General features: G+C 45.1%; 2 protein-coding genes across 2 annotated transcripts; both read right to left on the reverse strand.

The window, feature by feature from the left end:
- Positions 1–740: 740 nt before the first annotated feature.
- On the reverse strand, positions 741–11239 carry LOC125546637. The gene is made up of 11 exons (XM_048710815.1): positions 10635–11239; positions 10204–10302; positions 9513–9616; positions 7079–7878; positions 6863–6985; positions 6698–6786; positions 6406–6606; positions 5695–6102; positions 5256–5339; positions 2714–3631; positions 741–1232 (listed from the first exon to the last, which is right to left on the reverse strand). Exons 1-11 carry the CDS (start codon positions 10812–10814, stop codon positions 936–938), a joined length of 3303 nt encoding a protein of 1100 aa, XP_048566772.1. The 5' UTR covers positions 10815–11239; the 3' UTR covers positions 741–935.
- Positions 11240–11525: 286 nt separating this feature from the next.
- Positions 11526–15139, reverse strand: LOC125542755 (cysteine synthase-like). The gene is made up of 10 exons (XM_048705929.1): positions 14797–15139; positions 14383–14492; positions 14220–14277; positions 13824–14087; positions 13584–13721; positions 13442–13493; positions 13248–13327; positions 12832–12891; positions 12014–12094; positions 11526–11895 (listed from the first exon to the last, which is right to left on the reverse strand). The coding sequence occupies exons 1-10, from the start codon at positions 15037–15039 to the stop codon at positions 11803–11805; spliced, it is 1179 nt and encodes a 392-aa protein (XP_048561886.1). The 5' UTR covers positions 15040–15139; the 3' UTR covers positions 11526–11802.
- Between the last annotated feature and the right edge of the window lie 5115 nt (positions 15140–20254).

Below are 20254 nucleotides of genomic sequence, written 5' to 3' on the forward strand. Positions count from 1 at the left end.
TATATCACGAAAATCTAGTCTGATTTAAAATATATTTTTTTCCAATACAGTAGTTATTCGTTTTTCTTTATAGTTTAATAAAGAATTATTATACTAAGACTGTCTAAGACGCATCTAAATGTGTTATTGCACATCTAAGTGACTCAATCGAACTATTCCTGAAAAGGTAAAGAAAAATGAAAATGTATGCATGAATCTCCGCGTAAAATCAATGACATACGACTTAGATGTGCAATACTTATGGCACATCATAGATGTGTTTTAGCAAAACTGCATTAGATTTTTATAACAAAAGGACAAAATCAAAAAGTTTAGCAATCAATAAATTCAAAGATTTTCTTCTTTTTATTTTACTTTAAGACAAATTCCTAATTGTATGAATTGTGTAATCTCCCATCATGGAGATTGGTAACCGACTTGAAGCAATTTGATTGTAGTTTAACTCATGACGATCATAGGTAGAAAGTTCATAATCTTCAGGTTGTTAGACAGTACTCAACACAATTGCCACAAAATATAGAAACTCCAAAATCAATACTATAATTAAGCAATTGTTTTCTTTTAATATCCTTTTCAAATCTCCAATCCACAACGGGTAGATGCACCAGGCTCTATTGCCAAAGAGGTGGATATTTGGGCTTGAGGGATCAATATTGCCAAATTCAATGGGTGACAGAATTTATTTTGTAAGAATTAACAAGAATACCTGATGCGCATTCAAAAAAAAAGGAAGACGGCGATGCGATGCAGATACTCACCTCTACACCCAGAAGTTGAGTATAATAACAACTCTACAACAATAAGTGGCAATAGGCCAACATTCACCAACATGTTGTAAACTGTCCTCAAAAGGAAAGAAAAACACTGCGTTCATGCTCTAGATTAAGTTACATCCGAGACACCAACGTCCAGTTCTTTAGTCTGCTTATTAAGGTTTAGTCGAACCCTGGTACTTCCCCGGGCATCGGAGCAAGCTCGTTCCTCTCAAACCTTCCCTCGTCGAAGAAGGTCGCGTGCACTATGCGTCCGCCAAAGTAGCGCCCTTCCAGTTCAACCAACGCCTTGGTCGAGTCTTCTGTCCTCTCGAACAGCACAAAGATCCTCACTGCTTCGTCCGCGGGGAAGTTTGCCTGGGTGATCTCGAATATCAGCACGCGTAACACAGCCCCAAACTTGGAGCATTCCGAGGCAATCTCGTCTTCCAGCTCGTCGTCAACCTCGCCCGGACCAATCTGCACATGTTTCATGGTGACGATTAACATGTTGCACTAGACAAGAACTCGCACCTTAACCAGAAATAAATCATGTACATGTATTATGAAGCAACATAAAAAAATTATGGTATCATCACTATATCCCAGCATAAGGCCCCAGTTTAAGCAGTCAAAAACAAACATACAGTCAAACAACACAGTAGATCAGTGGGCAAACCCTGATCCCACAGAAGACAACTCTTCATCATGTATGATCAAATACCACTTGACAGATAAAACTATAACTAATCAGAAAACTCACAAAGCCGAATGCATTCTGTGATAAAAAAAAACCTAACCTGTTTGACCTATACTTTTGTATCACAACCCTCAGTGGTCAAAACCGGGTAACACCATTGTAGTACCCAAATTCAACAAATTCATCAGGTTCTATGCCCATCAAGTATTCAAGATTATACTAATAAAATAAGCAGTACTGTTTTCCAGAAGTACGCCTTCCAGAATAACACAACATTCAAGTTTAATGATTATATTGCAGAGCTCATATAAACCCACTGGTAGAGAACCAATCATACGCTGAACTTTCTTTACATGGAATTGGACCTTAAGTTCACGTTTTCTATTGAACTAAAAAGCAACCAGCTTATATTGAATAAGCCAACAGCAACCTGTAAAGACTAAAATTCTTAGCTGCCTATTAACCAAAATTACCATGTATAAACTGTCTTTGCTATACAGTGGTTAGATTTGGAAGCTAATGCAGTCAGCAAACTATTTAGTTGCGATTTTGCACTACCTTGTCCACCCCAAGTTCTCTAATAGATATACAAATTACAATTAGCACAAATAGATTCTCAAACTCTATATATTGCTAATCACCCTTCATAATTTTAAGTCTTTACAGTTCATGTGTGTATCAGTATCATCTGAAAATAGATCAAACAATAACCTGTGCACTTCAACCATAACAGAAACAAAAATTTCTGAAATACATATGCTACCTGATACCTGTCTATGTGTTTACTGGACATGCTACTGCAAATTATCACATATCAGTCAGCACTAACAAGGCAATTATGTCACATTAACTACTAATTTCATTTTGCTAGATGGTATTAGGCTACCAGCACACGAGTAGAGACAATGCTAAAAACTATATGCTCAGCATTGGATGATGATATTCTAGAATAGCCGCTGTCTATGTATGAGAAACCAGTAATAATGATAATAAATCAACAACAGCAGCAGATGTAAGGTTGGCGGTTGCTAAGGTGATATCTAAATTACACAACCAACGAACTTCAGCTTAGATATTCGCATAACAGCATAATACATGTCAGCATATATAAACACACAAGGAAGCATTTTGCAACTCGGTGCCTAAGAGGGGAAAACAGGCATAACACATGAACCACTACTTCATCCTTGTTCATGCAAACCTGAAAATGCTGACAAAATGTGGTACTCTTATTACGCAGAAGTCATGGGAAAATATTTACCATATTGCGCAGAAGCACTACTCTGGTGGGCTGGCCTTCAAAGTTGGCTGATCTGGGCCTCCTGGAACTGCTCTCATCGACAATAACCCCTGCCCTCCGGTCGGTCTTCCTAGCGACCAGAGGCGCTGTGATTCCCTGCTCCTGCTTGCCAAGCCCCTGGCCTTCCTTCCACCCCATCTTGGCCATCATTCTCTGGGCAGCGGTCATCTGGCCGCCAGCGCCCAGGCCCAATCCAGAGGAGGAGGAGCCTGGGATGGAGAAGCCACTGGCATCGCCGTGGGGCGGAGACGAGGCCCTCTGAGGAGTAGCGCCGCCGCCAGCACCGCTCATGGCGGCCCTCCTCTTCCAGGCCTCCTCGCCGGATATGTTGAGGGAGGAGGCCCTGGACTGCTCCTCGCGGAGGCGGGCCTCGGCCTCCCTCAGCTCGCGCTCCCTCTCCCTCTCCTGGTCCTCGCGGCGCCTCCGGTCGAGCTCCTTCTTCATCTCGGCGTCCTTGGCCCGCTTGAGCTTCTCCTTGCGGTAGTCCTCGTAGTCGTTGGGCCTGGCGGGGTCGTACTCCTCGAGCACGGTGGACTGCACGGCGACGAGGGCGGGGTGGAAGGAGGCCGCGGTGGTGGTGGTGGTGGCGGCGGAGGCGAGGGGGAGGGGGTGCGGCGGCTGCGCGGCGCTGGGCTTGGGAGCGGCGGGGCGGGGGTGCTGGTTCCTGAGGAGGGACGTGGGAGGGGCGAAGGTCGCTGAGGGCTTGCGGAGGGTCGGCGGCGCCATCTTGGTGGCGCTCGACCAGACGGAGGCCGTCGGCTTGTCGTCGTCGCCGGCCGCCGAGGTGGGCGGCGGGAGGTCGCCGTACAGTCCGCCCAGCATCTTCGACAAAGCAGAGGCCGCACCGGCGGTGGAAATTAAGTCGTCGGGTGGTTGATTCTACCGGAATCAGAGGAACAAGGTGGATGTAGCAACCCACCTCACGATCCGAGAGGCAAACCCTAACCCTAATCGAGTCCACTGGAGCGGATCTCGGTCGGAGCAGGGAGGAAGAAGAAGACTCGCACTATCTTCTCGAGGGAGACAGCCGGCCTTCTCTTGTATGGGCCGAGGCTGTTCGACTGGGCCATTATCAACGTTTTCTCTCTTATTAAACCCTTTGTCCCAGATTCTAAAAAAAAGCCCTTTATCCCTAGTCAAGAAATAATACCATTCTCACAAAAAAGAAAAGTCAATAAATAATACCATTCCCTAAAAAAGCCAAGAAATAGTACCCTTATACTTCCTCAAAACAATCAATTTACCAAAAGAACCTACTAGTATTAATTTCCTAAATGTTAACAATCCGACATTAGCTTAGAGGCGTTTTTTTGAGCGAATGTGACGTGACACGTTCACGAATCTCAAAGCAAGACACGTGGCAATTTGAGCGAATACATCTAGGATGAGAAATTATGTTTTTAAAAGCATGGCCATTTGTCACCGATTATCTTCGACGTAAGCATGACAAAAAAAAATATAGTAGCATGGCAATTTCTGAATAAATTGGAAATTTCCTTTTTAGGCTAGCAATTCTCCATGTTGCATCATGAAAAATCCTCGAAAACCCATGACAATTACTCTGTTGCAGCATGGCAAATTCCTCGCAATATTTTTGCTAGTGTGGCAATTTTTTCTTTACAAGATAGCAATCTTTGTACAAAATAGCATGACAAGCATATCTATTTCAGCAAAACAACTCTCTGAGCGTTTATTGGGAGTGGTTTTTTGATGATACGCTCTCAGATTGCAGCATTCGCTCGGAATAATAGTTTGCTAGGGTGACCTCGTGAACATCAACATAATATTGAGGTCCATTAATTTAGAAAAAATATAAAATCTTTTTTTCACTTTCAGAAAAACAAAGCATTTTTCTTTTCACTTCTAGAAAAACGTAACATTGCGTACGCGACAACCAGGCTCTTTGTATTATTCTTCTATATTGAATACACTGCAATCGATTACAGATTGATTTATACACATCATCCATTCCTCTCTTTTTTTCGACGCCATAAACAGTTGCTCGAGAATTCATAAATAACTTAATCATCATGATTATTGTACAACAGGAACAATGACAGCATCAAACATTGTGGAATCCTTTTTCTTTACTTTCCCTTTCAACCGCTGATTCTTCTACTACTGTTTTCAGGTATTACCATTCTCATATGTACAATTTATCCTGAAAAACAAGAAATGCAAAATTCTGTCAATCATCTGCAGCCAACTCCAGAGGCAGAGATATTTATATACCTAACCTCGCAACAGAAAATCCTGGAGATGCTTAGGGCTGCTGCTCCGACGCCGTCCTCCTTTGGAGGTCAAATTTATGGTTGAATATAATTATGGAAACTTTTCTAAGGGGAAACATGAATTCTTCAATTTCCTTTATTTTTTTCATCACTCTGAACCTCCTTTTAGTAACTGCACAAGAACAAAGCTCAAAACCCCAACCATGTAGTGGATGATGCTCATGTCCACAAGGAACTCATCAAATATCCAATGCAATCATGTCAGAACATACCTTGTACTGGTACTTCTTCCTCAGCCTGACAGCCAGGCGCACGCATCTTTTTACATTGATTTTCAGTATATTGTCGTTGAACATCTGAAGACAAATGGACCAGCTCAGTTCCAAGGAAAATGAAGAGTACATGTATACAGATGCAGTTGCAGTAGATCTAAACTTGACGAAATCGACATGCCATAATCCATCCAATTTCAGCTTGAGAGCAACTTATATACACATATCATACCAAATATAGAATGACTAGCAGCTGTCCTAACTTGCAAATGTTAACCTGGCAAAACTGAAATGTGCAATCCTAACCATAAACTGGAATGCACAAAGTCTGCCACAATTTTTTTTTACTACTAGTTATTTCATGGGCCCAAGGCTTTAAATAACATGAAAAAAGACAGTGACTGGAGATTCGAAACGAGAAAGTAGTGACCGAACTTGCCTTGATAGCATCATCTATTGAGTGAGTATCTCTAATAATCTTGTGTCGATTGATTATCAAGATTGCTGCTACACAGAATATAGGCAGTTCGTCGTCTCCATTCTTTGTCAAGACATTTGTACTCAAATGAGGCATATGTTGATGCCTTGCCCAGATAGTGGCACCTGACAAGCCACACAGGGGATTTCTTGTACTAGATTTCACTCCAGGGTTGCAAGACACGCGGATTTCACCATTTCTACGATGGGATCTCCTACTTTTGGATTTTCTTCTCGTGTACTTGTTCACCCGGGACTCTTCTTTGACCTCACATGACAAATCATTCTTCACATCCAGTAGCAATGGTTCTAGGCAGTTTGCTTCCAAATTCCTAATTGCATCTTCGTCAAAATCAGCAGCCCACATCATCTGAAGACAGAAAGCACAATTAATTAACCGAACAAGACTATACTATGAAGAGCCTTTAAAATATAATTGTTGATTTATGTGGGTACTTCCCCGTGGTTAGTGTAATGCCAAATAAAAAAATAGTTAGTAGATTCTGCAATGCATGTACACTAACTTAACCATCTTGTCACAATCAACTATTTCAAAGATTTCTCATATAAATTTTGTGGAACACTAGCGACTAAATATCCAAGAAAAAAATCTCTATACGAACTAGGAACCGTCCAAACTAAATCACAAATATCTTTGAAGTGCCTGACAGACCTCCCACATGCTCAGCGACTCCTCAAAAGATAGCTCTCGACGAAAAAGCACTAGCAGCATCCGGAAAGCAAAATGGAGGCTTTCCGCACCAATTGCTGATAAATGCTCAAATAATTCCGTATCGGTCAATTCCATGATCTTCCACAATGCTTCCAACTGCTTCATAACTCCTGTCGGTCCCTCGAGCTGGAAATTTTCACGCTGAGATGCAACAAAATTTATATCATGCATTAAGTCACGCAAAATACCAACCTAACATATGCCAGTATAGTTTGACATAGATGCAAATTACCATCCTTCTCAGTAACATCTCAAAACACCAAAAGGCATCTGCATCATCCTCGTATAGAACAACAAAAGGGGAAAGCAGATCGCTCATACCTACAATCAACTTGTACCATTTAGACAGTTTAAATAATTGAAGCAAAATGATGTAATGCTCCATTGACAAGCAAACCTTGACAGTATCCAGTGGAAGGATCAACCCATGCATAAACTGCAAGTATATCTGACATTCTCGCCATATTTCTTGATTCTCCATAGAAATCAAGATGGCTATCTGTTCTGACAACATCGACCACTGCATAAGCCATTTTTGGCAATTAGAACACAATATGACAATAATAAGAGGCCTTTGTAGTTGTGTGGTGTGAGGGGGAAAGAACAGGCATACCAATTCTATGCAGTGTCCATAGCCACTCGGCGACTCTGTCTTTGTTTGCGACTGGACTGTCGGATTTGGTTCCGTCAACAAAATCTGCTTCTGGCGCATCAGATATCTTCAAAGAATCTACTATTTCCCTGTTGTAGCCAATGTCATCTAACCATCTATCCTGTTTGAACGCATCAGAGTGAAAGATGGCTGAGTCGCTGTTGCTAGCCCGAAACAGATCACTGGAATTGGACTCCATAATGAGATCTATGTTATTATTGATTTGGAAGCTGTGCATGCGTTCGTCACGTTGTCTTAACCTATCTTCAGGAACTGAGAAACTACAAAGACTTTCGTCAACCCCATTGACATCCCCACCATCATTTGCGAACAAGTTTGTACCAGGCAGGGAGGGATACTCCATGAATGTCTCACTGTCATATCTTGGTTCACCCATGTCATTGTAATCCCCAGAATCTGACAAGCAACTATTCACCACTGTGGAGGACACCATAAATTTGGATGAATTATATACAGGGCTATCATTATGTGTGTTGAAACCAGCTACTTCAGCTGATTTGCTACAGCTTTGTGACTGTGGTGCTCCACCAGAGTCATAATTTAAGTTGGAGTTTTCTACTGTACTGCCAGGTGCATTTTCTGAGGCTCGTTGACTTGTGCTGACTTCTTCTCTACTGTCATTTTCTTTTGGCATAGTCCTGACATCCATCAGCTTTGAGCCAACAGCATACGCAAGCTCACCTGTACCAATGCTTGGGTGCATACTCTTGCATTGCCTAACTAAACATTGATATCTCTCCCTTCATAGAAATAGAAAAAAAATCACTAGGTTAGATGCTTCTGAAAATGCTCTACAGCTCACATGTGTAAAACTATAAGAGGGAAAACATCACAGTAAATTGCAAAAGTAGGAATTTGATCACCCTGCTTGCAACATAGGAATACATAACAAATGCAAAACACAAAATATAAAACATTCCAGCCTCCTAGGTATTAAGAAATATTACTATATAACCAACCAGGGTATAATGTTTGAATGAAAAATCATGTAGAGATACCATATAGATTGAAACTAGGATCCTTGTAGCACTACTAGGAATGGATAACCATTGGTCAATAATGGTTCAGACTTTCAGTTGTTATACATTGGTGGCTCAATAACTGCACATTCAGTTGTTATATACTGGTGGGCGTGAAGCAAGAAAATTAGCTATATTCACCCAAGCTACCTATTCGTGTCACTTCGATTCTACATATTTCATTTACCTACTCTCCAGTGTACGCACAAAATATCTTGAGTCATCAAGGGAATGAAGGGCCTAATAGAAGTGCGGAATACAAGGTTAAACCACAAAACTGCAGGTGAGGTGGACTACCAAAGAAAATCCAGTTATCAAGCCAATCATGCTTGTCTCAGCGCTGCGTAAGCGCAAAAGCAGTCAGGGTAGATAACCGGAGGCCACCCCTTGCCCAATTATGACAGTGGCCAGCTATTCTGGGTTTCTGGCAGTCCATCGCTTTATCTGTGCATCCATGGTGAGGAGCTCGGTTGTCACCATGACTGGGTGGTATTAGTCCCTTGTGACTTAAGGGTCTTTGCAACATGGGTGATAGGCTCCTAGATGGCACTGCTGCCCCTCATTGCATACCGCAAGTATGCTCCCGCCAACGGGCTTCCGCCCACTCCCTTCCTGGGTGGCTGTCTCTAGTTCTGCAGCATTGCCTTGCCCCGCCTGTGTTTCACTTCTATTCCCACTTTTTCCCCTTCTCAGCTATCTGTTTCTCCCTCTGTCCTTCTGTTCCCCGCTGTTTTCACTGTTCTTTTATTTCCCCCCGCCGCCTCTGTCTGTGATCCACTGCTATGATCTCCCCAGCCTGCTATGCCTATGCTCTACTGCTATGATCTCCCCAGCCTGCTATGCCTATGCTCTACTGCTATGATCTCCCCAACCTCCTCTGCGTTTGCTCCACTGCCATGATATCCCCAACCTTCTCTAGCTTTATTCTACTGCTAGGATCTCCCCACCTGCTTATCTGCTTTTATCTACTATATAGAAGTGTAGAAGTAGAACTACTTCTCTCCCTAATTGGTGTTGACCTCTCTAATCTATTGTTCAAGACAGCTATTTATGGCCACCTTATGCCACCCAAGGAACAGTCAGGTAACATGATTGCCTAGTCCGCCATGAAAGCCATGGAGCCAATTACATCAAATGCTTTCAAATGAAGGCTGGTTTTAATGCTTCATATGTACTAGAAGATAACAAGGAAAGGATGTGGAGATTTAGCTACAACGGTTCCAATTTCAGTATAATGCATAGATGACCAAATCGAAGCTTGCTACAGCCTATTATTCAAGATAATAAAATGGAAAACAATCACGTTTCTAAACATAAGGTAGCATCGTATGGAAAACAGAAAAAAGGGATCAAACCTTCGAGCGGCTCTTAGTTTCCTCCTATACTCTGTTGTGCTACTTAAGGCATAGCACCCAAGAAGAAACTCCCAAACTTCTGCTCGAATAGAGGGATCCATGCCCTGCACATCAATAATAGAGGTAAATGGTTGCTTTAAGAGCAGAAAACCAATGTGTTCTGTTCTTAAATTATTAACAGTTGTAGGCAGTCCATTATGTATGAAAAAAAATCCTACTACACAAAGATTAATAGCAGTGCATCACAGGAGTTGCTTTGAAGGAACATGATTCTTTTTCCCCATTGTTTACATCAAAGGACAGCACTAGCCCAAGAAAGTAATCTGATTCATTCATCTCATGGTGTAAATTTAACAATCAGCTAGAGTAATCAGATCGGCATTTAAGGGAAAATTACTACAATGAGCATAGTTAATCTAAATTTCTGATAAGGAGATGAATGGTGCATCTAATGTCAAATGAACTGTCTAAGGTGCGGTCAACGTATGAAGTAACTGATATTTCCTGGGTTCTGATACAGAATACAGCTTTAATATAATTTTCCTGGGGCATAATAAAGCATCGCAACACGATTTCTTATCATGCATTGAAGGTGATGCCTGAAGGCTCGTAAAAGGAATAACAGACATGTCTACAAGGAGATGAAAACTAAGTCTTTGAAGCACTAAAGGAATACTACGAGTCCACTCACCCCTAAGACAATGAACTTGAGGGCCTTACGGAAGCCGATGACCTTTCCGTCGGTGTCGAAACACGCGTTCCATTTCTCTGGCCTGAGCATTTTGCCCCCCTGTAGAATCGCAGATAGAGTTAGAAAGAAAGAATGCAAAACATGACTACATGAGTCGTGGCAAAAAAGCTGAATATGAATCAAGCTGCGCACAGCTGACAATGCCATAGAGACTCTGGTTCTGGTGCGGTAGCCGGTAGGTATCGATACAGAGTCTATGCAGTATGCTGTGTGCTAAATATAAACATTGCGCCGACTGCAAAGAAGAGTGCCTAAGCTATATTTAGAGGAGTGGCGATGCTTAGCATTGACAATGAGGATTGGTCATCCTGACGGCATTGGCGTACAGGCGACAGGGAGATGTGTAGTTGAAGGAGGAGGCGGAGGGGGACCTTGAGGTAGTAGGGGTCCGGGTTGAGGCCGCAGGGCTCGCGGACGAGGGAGCCGAAGCCGCGCTGCAGGTTGCCGCACATGATCCATGACTTGATGTAGTCCCCTCCCCCGCCCGCGCCCGCGCCCGCGCCTGAGACCGCCCCGCCGTTCCCGGTGCTGCGCCTGTGCGGCTGGGACATGGATCCCCCCCTCCCTTCCCCTCCCCTGTACGGCGGCGCGGCAGGGGCGAGGGGAATCCGGATCTCCGGCGCGCGCGAATCGCAAGAATCGCCGGCGGGGGGATCCGAATCGCCGACCTTGCTGCCTGCTGGAGCAGAGTCGAGTCGAGTCGACGGCTCAGCTCCCCTCCGCCCCGCCCCGCTCCTGGCCTTAGGCAATGGATGGAGTAGGTAGGGTTCTCTCTGGGTCTCGTCGGCGGGTCAGGGATCCGCCGCCTGTGGCTGGCTTTCTTTTCCGGCTTGGTCTCCGTCCGTCGGTCTCGGGCTCTCGGCGCCGCGGTTGCTTGGCTCGAGGAGTCGTGGGTGGGAGAGGGGAGGGGAGGCAACGAACCAACCTAACTGCAACTGCTCATCATTCGTCTCCTCTCCTCTTCTCACTTGCTTCCTCGCTTTCCTACCTTGTCTACGTGCCAACGACCCAAGAAAATGAGTGCCACCAAGAACAAAAAATGGAAACTGAATTTCTCCATCACTTATTATTTTTTATTTTCCTATTAGTATTACTTTACTTTATTTATTATTAGTAATTCGTTTTATTTATTACGTATTACACTGCAAATTGAGAAGAAAAAACGCTGATATTGTTATTTTTCCTTACTATTATGTCACCGAGCCTACAAACAAAACAATTAAATTACAAACAGCATCGAACCTCGAGATAACCCCAGCTCAGAAAAAACACCAAACACAAACATTTTCAAATTTCAATGTACACAGGCTGCCTGATTTCTGCTTTGAGAGAGTGAGTGAGCGTTGCTCATCCAAAAAAGAGATGTAATTGTTTCCTTACAACCATGCGTGTCATCATCATATCAATCAATACCAACAAAATGTGAGCGACGGGCGTAGGTCAACCGTTCGTTCGTTTCCATGCCGCCTTATTCTTATTCGGTTCGACGGAGAGGAAGACGGAGCAGAAAAGCTTCTTCGCCAAGCGTGGAAATGGTCCTCACGCTTCGGCCTCCATCTTCTCGCACTCTTCTCTGATGGACTGGAACAGGACCGACGACAGGTACCTCTCGCCGAAGCTCGGGAACACCACCTGTTTGTTGCGCACACAAAGCAAACAACGATGTCAGCGTCAAACATCATTGGATGTTTTCAAGAGAGGAATTCTATGAGCTAGAAATATGACATGTTGTAAGATTAGCCGTATTTACCACTATCAGCTTCCCGGCGTTCTCTGGTCTCTGGGCGACCTTTATGGCAGCGGCCGCGGCTGCCCCAGATGAGATCCCGACCTGCACAACATACATTCGTATATAGGTTCAGGTTTGCTGATCTCTGATTCATAGACGACTGACTGACGGGTGGGAGAAACAAAAAATGCAGGATCCTACTACTACTTATTAACCACTGCATATGAGAAACAGAACAGCCATACATATATGAACAATTGGTTCATGATTTTCGCAACAATGAGATTATGTGGTGGTCTCCTACACCCTGGCCCCACATGAGATTATGTGGATGCGATGCAACAACAAAACAACATCAACAATTGTCCTTCTGAGGTACCACCTGCCCACCGGCTAACCTCCTCCTCCTCCTCATGCACAGTAGTACTGAAACTGTACCTCATGTACTCAGTTTTAGTTCTACTGAGCCTAAAACCTTTCGATTACAAAGTCTGTCTCCACAACTCTAACTGGCACTATGATGCACCATAGAAAATTTGTACTGGGATGCATCGTACATTTAGCAACACTATGATGGGAGAAATGAACAGATAAACTGGCTCAAACATGTTGCCTACCAGAAACCCACTATTTCTAGTCTAGATCTACAGAGAAGACCGCCAGGTGCTTACACTTAAATAGCAAGCAAGGGAAAAAACAGAGTAGCATGATGTGAGTCATGATTCGCCTGATTTTTTAAGCATATGAACGTTTGCAACTAGAGGACGATATCTCAAAAAGAACGCCGCATAAATGTATGGAACACAGAAAAATTGCATCAACATGTGAAATTACAATACCAGCAATCCTTCCTGAAGAGCCAACTGCTTTGCTGTCTCAACAGCCTCATCGCTTGATATCTAGAACATAAGCAGAACGTGGTTAGATATAACTATAAGAAAAGAAAACCCTGCAGTAATAGTCCTAAGAAAGTAGTACCACACAACCCTAACATATGCATTGTACCAAGCAGAGCAAAAGGAGGGACGATCCACTCATGCAAGGACAACATCCACATGACTGAAGACGTAACCACAACAGAACTAGCATATGCAATTGTACTTGTATAACTACATAGAACTAGCATAATAGAACGTACAGTGAAATGGAATAACTGGCACAGTTCAGCTGAATTCAAGAAAGAAATTACAACCTTCATGTCTTGCTTTTATTCTAAAAAAGGTGAAACATACTGACGGATAGGAAAAACTCTGACCTCAATTACTTCATTGAGAACATCACTGTCCAAATTCCTAGGAACAAATCCTGCTCCAATGCCTTGAATCTTATGTGGGCCTACACAAGCGGATAACAGTTGTAAGGCAAAGAACATAAGTTTGACAAGCTCAAAGGAAGTATGTCTTTTTAAAGGAAAACTCAAAGGAAGTCTTTTTCTGATAACAAACATACCAGGTTTACCACCAGAGAGTATGTTACTTTCAGTAGGTTCAACACCAATAACCTAGAAAAAGATAACGGTATGAGCACTATAGAGTACTCTTTTTTTATAATATAACAGAGTACATTTTATTTGGGTGGAATTTGAAGAAACCTTGACATCAGGATTTTTCTCCTTCAGGAAACGACCAGCACCAGATATTGTTCCGCCCGTTCCGATTCCACCAATGAATATATCTACCTTCCCTTTTGAATCCTCCCAGATTTCTGGCCCAGTAGTCTCATAATGTACCTGATTGAACATGAATTAAGATAAACATCAGCCTCAAGTAGGCTAGAAGTAATAGCACACACTTACATAGAGTAGAGACACACAGCTACTTCTCCTTGTTACCTTTGGGTTGGCAGGGTTGTCAAACTGCTCAAGCATATATGAATTGGGTGTCTTATTCAAGATCTCTGTAGCTTTATCTAGGGCCCCTTTCATCCCTTTTGCAGCATCTGTGAGCACAAGTTCAGCGCCAAAAGCCTTGAGTAGAACTCTCCTCTCCATGCTCATAGATGTGGGCATTGTCAGTATCAACTTATATCCCCTGGAAGCAGCAATGAACGCAAGACCAATGCCTGTGTTTCCACTTGTTGCTTCCACCAAAACACTCTGAGAGCAGAGAACATTAGTTATATATGCTTGTTACTGAATACCCTTTCCTTGTTGATAACTGTTAGAAAGGGGTAAACCATGATAAAGGAGCCAGCGAGTGCATATGCACACAAACAGAAGATGCCTCACCTTTCCGGGTGTTATCAAACCCTTCTCCTCAGCGTCGGATATCATACTGATACCTATCCTGAAGCATAAATCGGTTGGGAGCTGCTTAGCTGGTCGGTCCATCAGGGGAAGAAAACGACCTCAACACTGAACTGAGGAGGACAATAAGAATTTGTAATGTAACCTGTCCTTGACACTGCAGCAGGGCTCCATAATCTCGAGCTTGGCGGCGACGTTGGCGACGCAGCCCTTGACGATCTTGTTGAGATACACCATGGGTGTCTTGCCGATGAGCTGCGATCAAATTCAACAACAACAACAGAAAAATCCTGAGACAGATGCTTAAACTCCGAGACAGATGATGTTTTGTTTTGTTTTGTTGCTGAAGAATTTGTCCGTGTGAAACTAGGATGATTTGAGATGTGATGAACGAAGGATGCCGCAGGGTCAAACTAGATCTTTACTAGTTGAGGCTTTGTGGCATCAGTAAGCTATAAAGCTGTAGGTAGCAATCCTAACAACCCCACTACTCCTGACTGGGCAGAGAGTGGAAATGGAGTGATTGAACTGGACGCGCTGGATAGACGGTGTTGGTTACCTGGGTGACGTCGTCGGCGATGTTGAGGCCCTCGACCTCGGTGGCGAGGGCATGGCGCCTCCACGAGGGGGCGGGGGCGGGGGCGTTGACGGCGAGGAGGGAGGAGCCGGGGAACCTGCGGGCGAGAGGCGGCAGGGCGACGGCCTGCCGCGCCTGCGCCGGCCGGGCGGCCGAGAAGCCGACTTGGGCCTGGGAGGCGGCGGCGGCGGCGGCGGCGACGGGCGATGGTGTCCACGGCGCCATTCTCCCTTCCTGCCTTTCCCCTCGGATTCTTGCTTCGCTGGGTGTGATGGCGCCGTCTGCCTTCTGGGAGTCCGAGGGGATGGAAATGGATGGATGGATGGATGCTGGATCGAATATGGGCCTCTTTTCGTTGCGATGGAGGGTTGGATGGATGGATGGATGTATTCGGACCTAGAGATGGTGTTAGTGCATTCATGCATCGGCCATCACACACCAGATATCTCTTCTCCACTAATTCCAAAACCATCTGCTAATAGTGCTAAGGCTATATTCCCTCTCGTTAGGGTTTCTCTTTTCTCCCGGGGCGACTCTCGCCGCCGTTGAGATTTTGCTCCCCTACCGCCGCCGATCAACCCCTTCACCCGCCAGTTGCGCGGGGGTGGCCACCAGGGCTATCTCCACGTTCGTGTCGGGGGAGGGAGCGGTGGAAATCAGGGTTCCCACACCAAACCCGATCTGTCTCTTTTCGGGTGAGAGATACAATGGCGAATTCCGGGGACTCAAGTTCTTCGGGGATAACTGAAGTTAAGAAGATGATGCAAGAGCTGGGACTGAGAGAGGAGGATCTGGACGATGTGATCTTCGATGAGCAAGTCGCGCCGCCGGAGGGGCCGAGATGGGTTGCCCTAGCTAGGGTTAACACGACGAAGAGCTATAGCCAGACTTGGTTTTACAGAAACATGAGAGCGGCATGGGACATCACGCAGGAGGCTAAGTTCAAACCTCTAGAGGAAAATCTGTATACTATCCAATTCACTTGCCTAGGTGATTGGGGGAGAGTCATGAACGAGGGCCCTTGGAACTTCAGGGGGGACGCGGTGATCCTGCTGCCGTATGACGGAATCACGAAGCCTTCCACTATAAAGCTTGAGACAATCAAGATATGGATTCAAATCCATGATGTCCCAGAACTGTATGCTCATCTGGTGGCTCCGTTGGCAGCAAAAGTGGGAGAAGTTCTTTTCTCAAAACCGAACTCACATGACTTTGTGGGCAATTTTCATCGAGTTTGGGTCAGCATCAATGTCCATAAACCCCTCAAGAATGCGGTATCTATGATAAGAGATGGGAAGAGGCAGATTTATAGTCAAGTATGAAAAGCTACCGGACTGGTGCGCGGTTTGTGGCGTGCTAGGTCACTTATATAAGGAACACGACAATGGCATCCACCCTGCATCGGCGCTTGTTTTCAAGGATCTCCGAGCCAGCTGGGCCATGCGTTCTGGTCGTGGTCCAGGAGAAGGCTGCAGCCAGAGGGGTGGACGGAGAGGAGGCCGATCAGGGGGCCGTTGCAGTCCTCGGTCAGGGGAAGGCAGGGGTGATGCGACAGATCAATATGTTCATACTGCATATCAAGTGGGAGACCCAAGCAGGGGGGCAAGTGATGCGAAGATGGAGGACTGGAACAGAAAGAGGAATGCGGGAGCCGAGCTGGGAGCCAAAGTCACCACGCCTCTAAGCACTGAATCTGCAGGGGTGGCTGTGGACCTGCTGGCAATTGTGCCAGCAGCCTTGGCGGCTGTTAGCCCACCGCCGTATAGAGATCTGAAGAGAACCAAGAAGACGGAGGAGGATACCGAGGGTGCAACCTCAAAAGTGAAGAATTTGGCGGGCTCCTTCGAGGAGCACCGCCAGGCCCAATGAGTGCGCTATGTTGGAACTATCGTGGCGTGGGCAAAGCCGCGACAGTCCGAGAGGTTCGCGAGTTCGTGAACAAATTTGCCCCTACCCTCTTATGTATCATGGAAACTCAGTTAGAAGGCTCGAGGGTAGAAGCATTAGCAGGCACTTTTGGTTATGATAATAGTTTTGCTATTGATAGTCGTGGTAGAAGTGGAGGTATTGGCATTTTCTGGAACAATAAAATAAAGTTGGAAATCCTTGGTTACTCGGACTACCATGTTGATTGTTCTGTTGAGGAGGTAGGATTTGAGCCTTGGAGAGCTACTGTGGTTTATGGCGAAGCGCAGACACATCTTCGATATAAAACTTGGGACACTTTGAAAAATATTAGCACCTCTAGCAGTCTACCTTGGCTTTTGCCTTGGTGATTTTAATGAAGTTCTTCGTCCCGATGAGCATGAAGGAGTTGGGCAAAGGAGTAATGCACAGATACAGCATTTTCGTGATACGGTTGACGTGTGCATGTTGCTAGATGTTGGCTATGTGGGTCGTTTCTGGACCTTTGAAAAGAAGGTGGGGGGGATCCTACACTAGGGTCCGGCTGGATCGCGCCCTAGCTAATGCTGATTGGCGTGCAAGGTTTCCCCTTGCAGACCTGACACACTTGACGGCAGCATCCTCTGATCATTGCCCCATAAATGCTGCGTTTGAATAGAGAGCAGCCACGGAGCAGGCAGCCAAAAACTTTCCGGTATGAAGTAATGTGGGAAGGCCACGAATCTTGGAGAGACACTATCAGTGCAGCATGGACGGGCGGGGGGACCAACAATAGAGTGGACGATCTTCGGGCTAAACTGCAAGCTATATCCCATGACTTGGGACGATGGAATAATGAGACCTTTGGAAACGTTCGAAAGGAGATCAAAAAACTGAAATCAGAGCTTGAGAAGTTGCGGGCTGATCCTAGCCGAAGGGCTCCGTCACACGTCGAGCTCAAGATAAACGAGAATCTAGTTGAACTATACCATCGGGAAGAAATATTATGGAGGCAGCGTTCACGGATTGAGTGGCTAACATCCGGCGACAAAAATACAAAGTTTTTCCACTTGAGAGCAAGCATCCACAGGAAGAAGAACATGATTAAGGCGTTACAAAACTCCCTTGGAGTCTTGACAAATGATCCAGATGAGCTTAAAGCAATGGTACACGAGTTTTATAAAACCCTGTATACTTCAGAAGGTGTAAACAATATGGACGCAGTCCTAAACTGTGTACCAACCAAGGTCACGGTAGAGATGAATGAACTACTAGTCGCACCGTACAAGGGAGAAGAAGTAAAGGCAGCCCTCTTTCAGATGTTTCCGACCAAGGCACCGGGGCCCGATGGTTTTCCAGCTCAGTTTTATCAGCATCACTGGGATCTTTGCGGTGCCGAGGTAACGGAGGCGGTTCTCAGGATCAGTCGGGGAGAGGAAAGTCCGGAAAGCATCAACGATACGGTCCTGGTTCTCATCCCTAAGGTAATGAACCCTACTATGCTATCTCAGTTCAGACCCATCAGTTTATGCAATGTATTATATAAGATTGCATCCAAGGTGATTGCGAACAGATTGAAGATGATTCTTCCGGACATCATCTCAGAGGAACAATCAGCATTTGTGCCAGGCAGGCATATCACAGACAATATCATCAGTGCTTATGATTGTCTTCACTTTATGAAACGCAGCAAGGCCAAAGTTAGCAGTTTTTGCGCGCTTAAACTCGATATGATAAAGGCATACGACAGATTAGAGTGGGATTATCTTCAGGCGATGATGATAAAGCTTAGCTTTGCCCCATCTTGGGTTCAGATAGTAATGAACATGGTTCGGTCAGTGTCATTTTCAGTACTGTTTAATGGTGAGAGGCTTGACACTTTCAACCCATCCAGAGGTATTCGGCAGGGAGATCCGATATCCCCATATCTCTTTTAATCGCATCAGAGGGCCTTTCATGCCTACTGAAATCCAGTTCGTCATCGTCTCAGCTAGAAGGGATCAAGGTGGCATCCACGGTGCCAGCCGTGAACCATCTCCTTTTTGCTGATGACAGCCTGCTGATGTTTAAATCGAGTGTTGAAGGGGCTGTTGCAGTATCAAACTTGCTGGAAAGTTACTATGTAGCATCTGGATAGCGGATAAATCATGAGAAATCCTCTATTTTCTTTAGTAAAGGATGTCCACAAGTTATGAGAGAGAGAGTATCAAGAACACTTTAAACATTCAGAATGAATCGCTCAGTGACAGGTACCTGGGGATGCCTACTGATGTTGGGCATTCAAAGAATGGCACATTCAGATTTCTGAGAGATCGTGTGTGGGAGAAAATCAGAGGGTGGATGGAGAAACTGTTATCTTTAGCGGGCAAGGAGGTTCTTATCAAATCGGTGGCTCGGTCAATACCAGTTTTTTTTATGTCTTGCTTCCGCCTCCCACGAGGTTTATGTGAGAATATTACTTCCCTGATCAGATAGTTTTGGTGGGGGAGCAAGCAGGGAAACGCAAGCCGAGCTGGGTAGCCTGGGATGAGATGACAAAGCCAAAGCATCTAGGCGGCCTCAGTTTCAGAGATCTGGAGATCTTCAATCTTGCCCTACTGTCGAAGCAGGCATGGAGGATGCTACAAAACCCTACATCTTTGAGCGCTCGCATCCTCAAGGAGGTCTACTTCCCTGATGTATCTCTTTTTGAAGCAAGTCTTGGGAATCATCCGTCACAAATTTGGCGGGCAACCCTAGATGGGCGAGATATCATGGTGCAGGGACTTGTGAGAAGAATTGGAAACGGTGAAACCATGGACATCTGGCACGATAATTGGTTACCTCGCACACACATGAAGCGACCATTAACATCTCTGGTTCAACATCCTCCTCACAAAGTGTCTGAACTCATAAATAGCACCACTTGCTCTTGGAATGAACAACTAGTCCGGGAAACTTTTGTTCCAATCGATGCGGAAACTATTTTGCAGATTCCTCTCTGCACTAGACATATTGAGGATTTTTGGGCATGGAGCAGGACAGACGGGGCATTTTCTTTGTCAGAACTGCTTACCACATGATCCACCAGAAGAAACTAAGCAGAGAAGCCTGGTTATATGAGCAAGGGGGGTCGTCTCATTCACAAGCTGATAGCAAGATCTGGACTAACCTATGGGGTTTTAATGTACCATCGAAGCTTAAGATGTTCCTATGGATATTTGCGAAGAACACCACACCAACCGCGGCACTATTGCATCATAGGAACATGGCGGACATGCTAGCGTGCGTCCTTTGCGGAGCGGAAGACACCTGGAGACACGCTTTGCTAAACTGCATTGTATCCCGGAGTACGTGGGCTTTGTCATCTGAACATATCATCGATGCATTAAGTAAGAATGAAGAGGATGACGCGAAGAGATGGCTCTCCGCCATGCACCAGGCGCTATCCCAGGAGAGTTTTACTACTCTCGTGGTCTCACTCTGGGCCTTGTGGGGAGCGCGCCGAAAGGCGATCCATGAGCAAATATATCAAAGTCCATTTCACGTGCATGCGTTTATTTAGTCTTACATAAGG

This window comes from Triticum urartu, chromosome 3 (genome assembly GCF_003073215.2).
Source record: "Triticum urartu cultivar G1812 chromosome 3, Tu2.1, whole genome shotgun sequence".
NCBI classification, from domain to species: Eukaryota; Viridiplantae; Streptophyta; class Magnoliopsida; order Poales; family Poaceae; genus Triticum; species Triticum urartu.

Bases quoted from the DNA above. Each gene is read 5' to 3' on its own strand.
- LOC125542755 (XM_048705929.1), bottom strand. From the start codon at position 15,039: ATGGCGCCGTGGACACCATCGCCCGTCGCCGCCGCCGCCGCCGCCGCC. The intron at 13,328-13,441 runs GTATGTTTGTTA...CCGCTTGTGTAG, and splicing joins ACTCTCTGGTGGTAAACCTG to GCCCACATAAGATTCAAGGC. The intron at 11,896-12,013 runs GTAAATACGGCT...CGCAACAAACAG, and splicing joins ACGCCGGGAAGCTGATAGTG to GTGGTGTTCCCGAGCTTCGG.
- LOC125546637 (XM_048710815.1), bottom strand. From the start codon at position 10,814: ATGTCCCAGCCGCACAGGCGCAGCACCGGGAACGGCGGGGCGGTCTCA. The intron at 6,103-6,405 runs GTCTGTCAGGCA...TTCTGTCTTCAG, and splicing joins AGTCGCTGAGCATGTGGGAG to ATGATGTGGGCTGCTGATTT. The intron at 3,632-5,255 runs GTATGTTCTGAC...TGATTCCGGTAG, and splicing joins GGAAGAAGTACCAGTACAAG to AATCAACCACCCGACGACTT.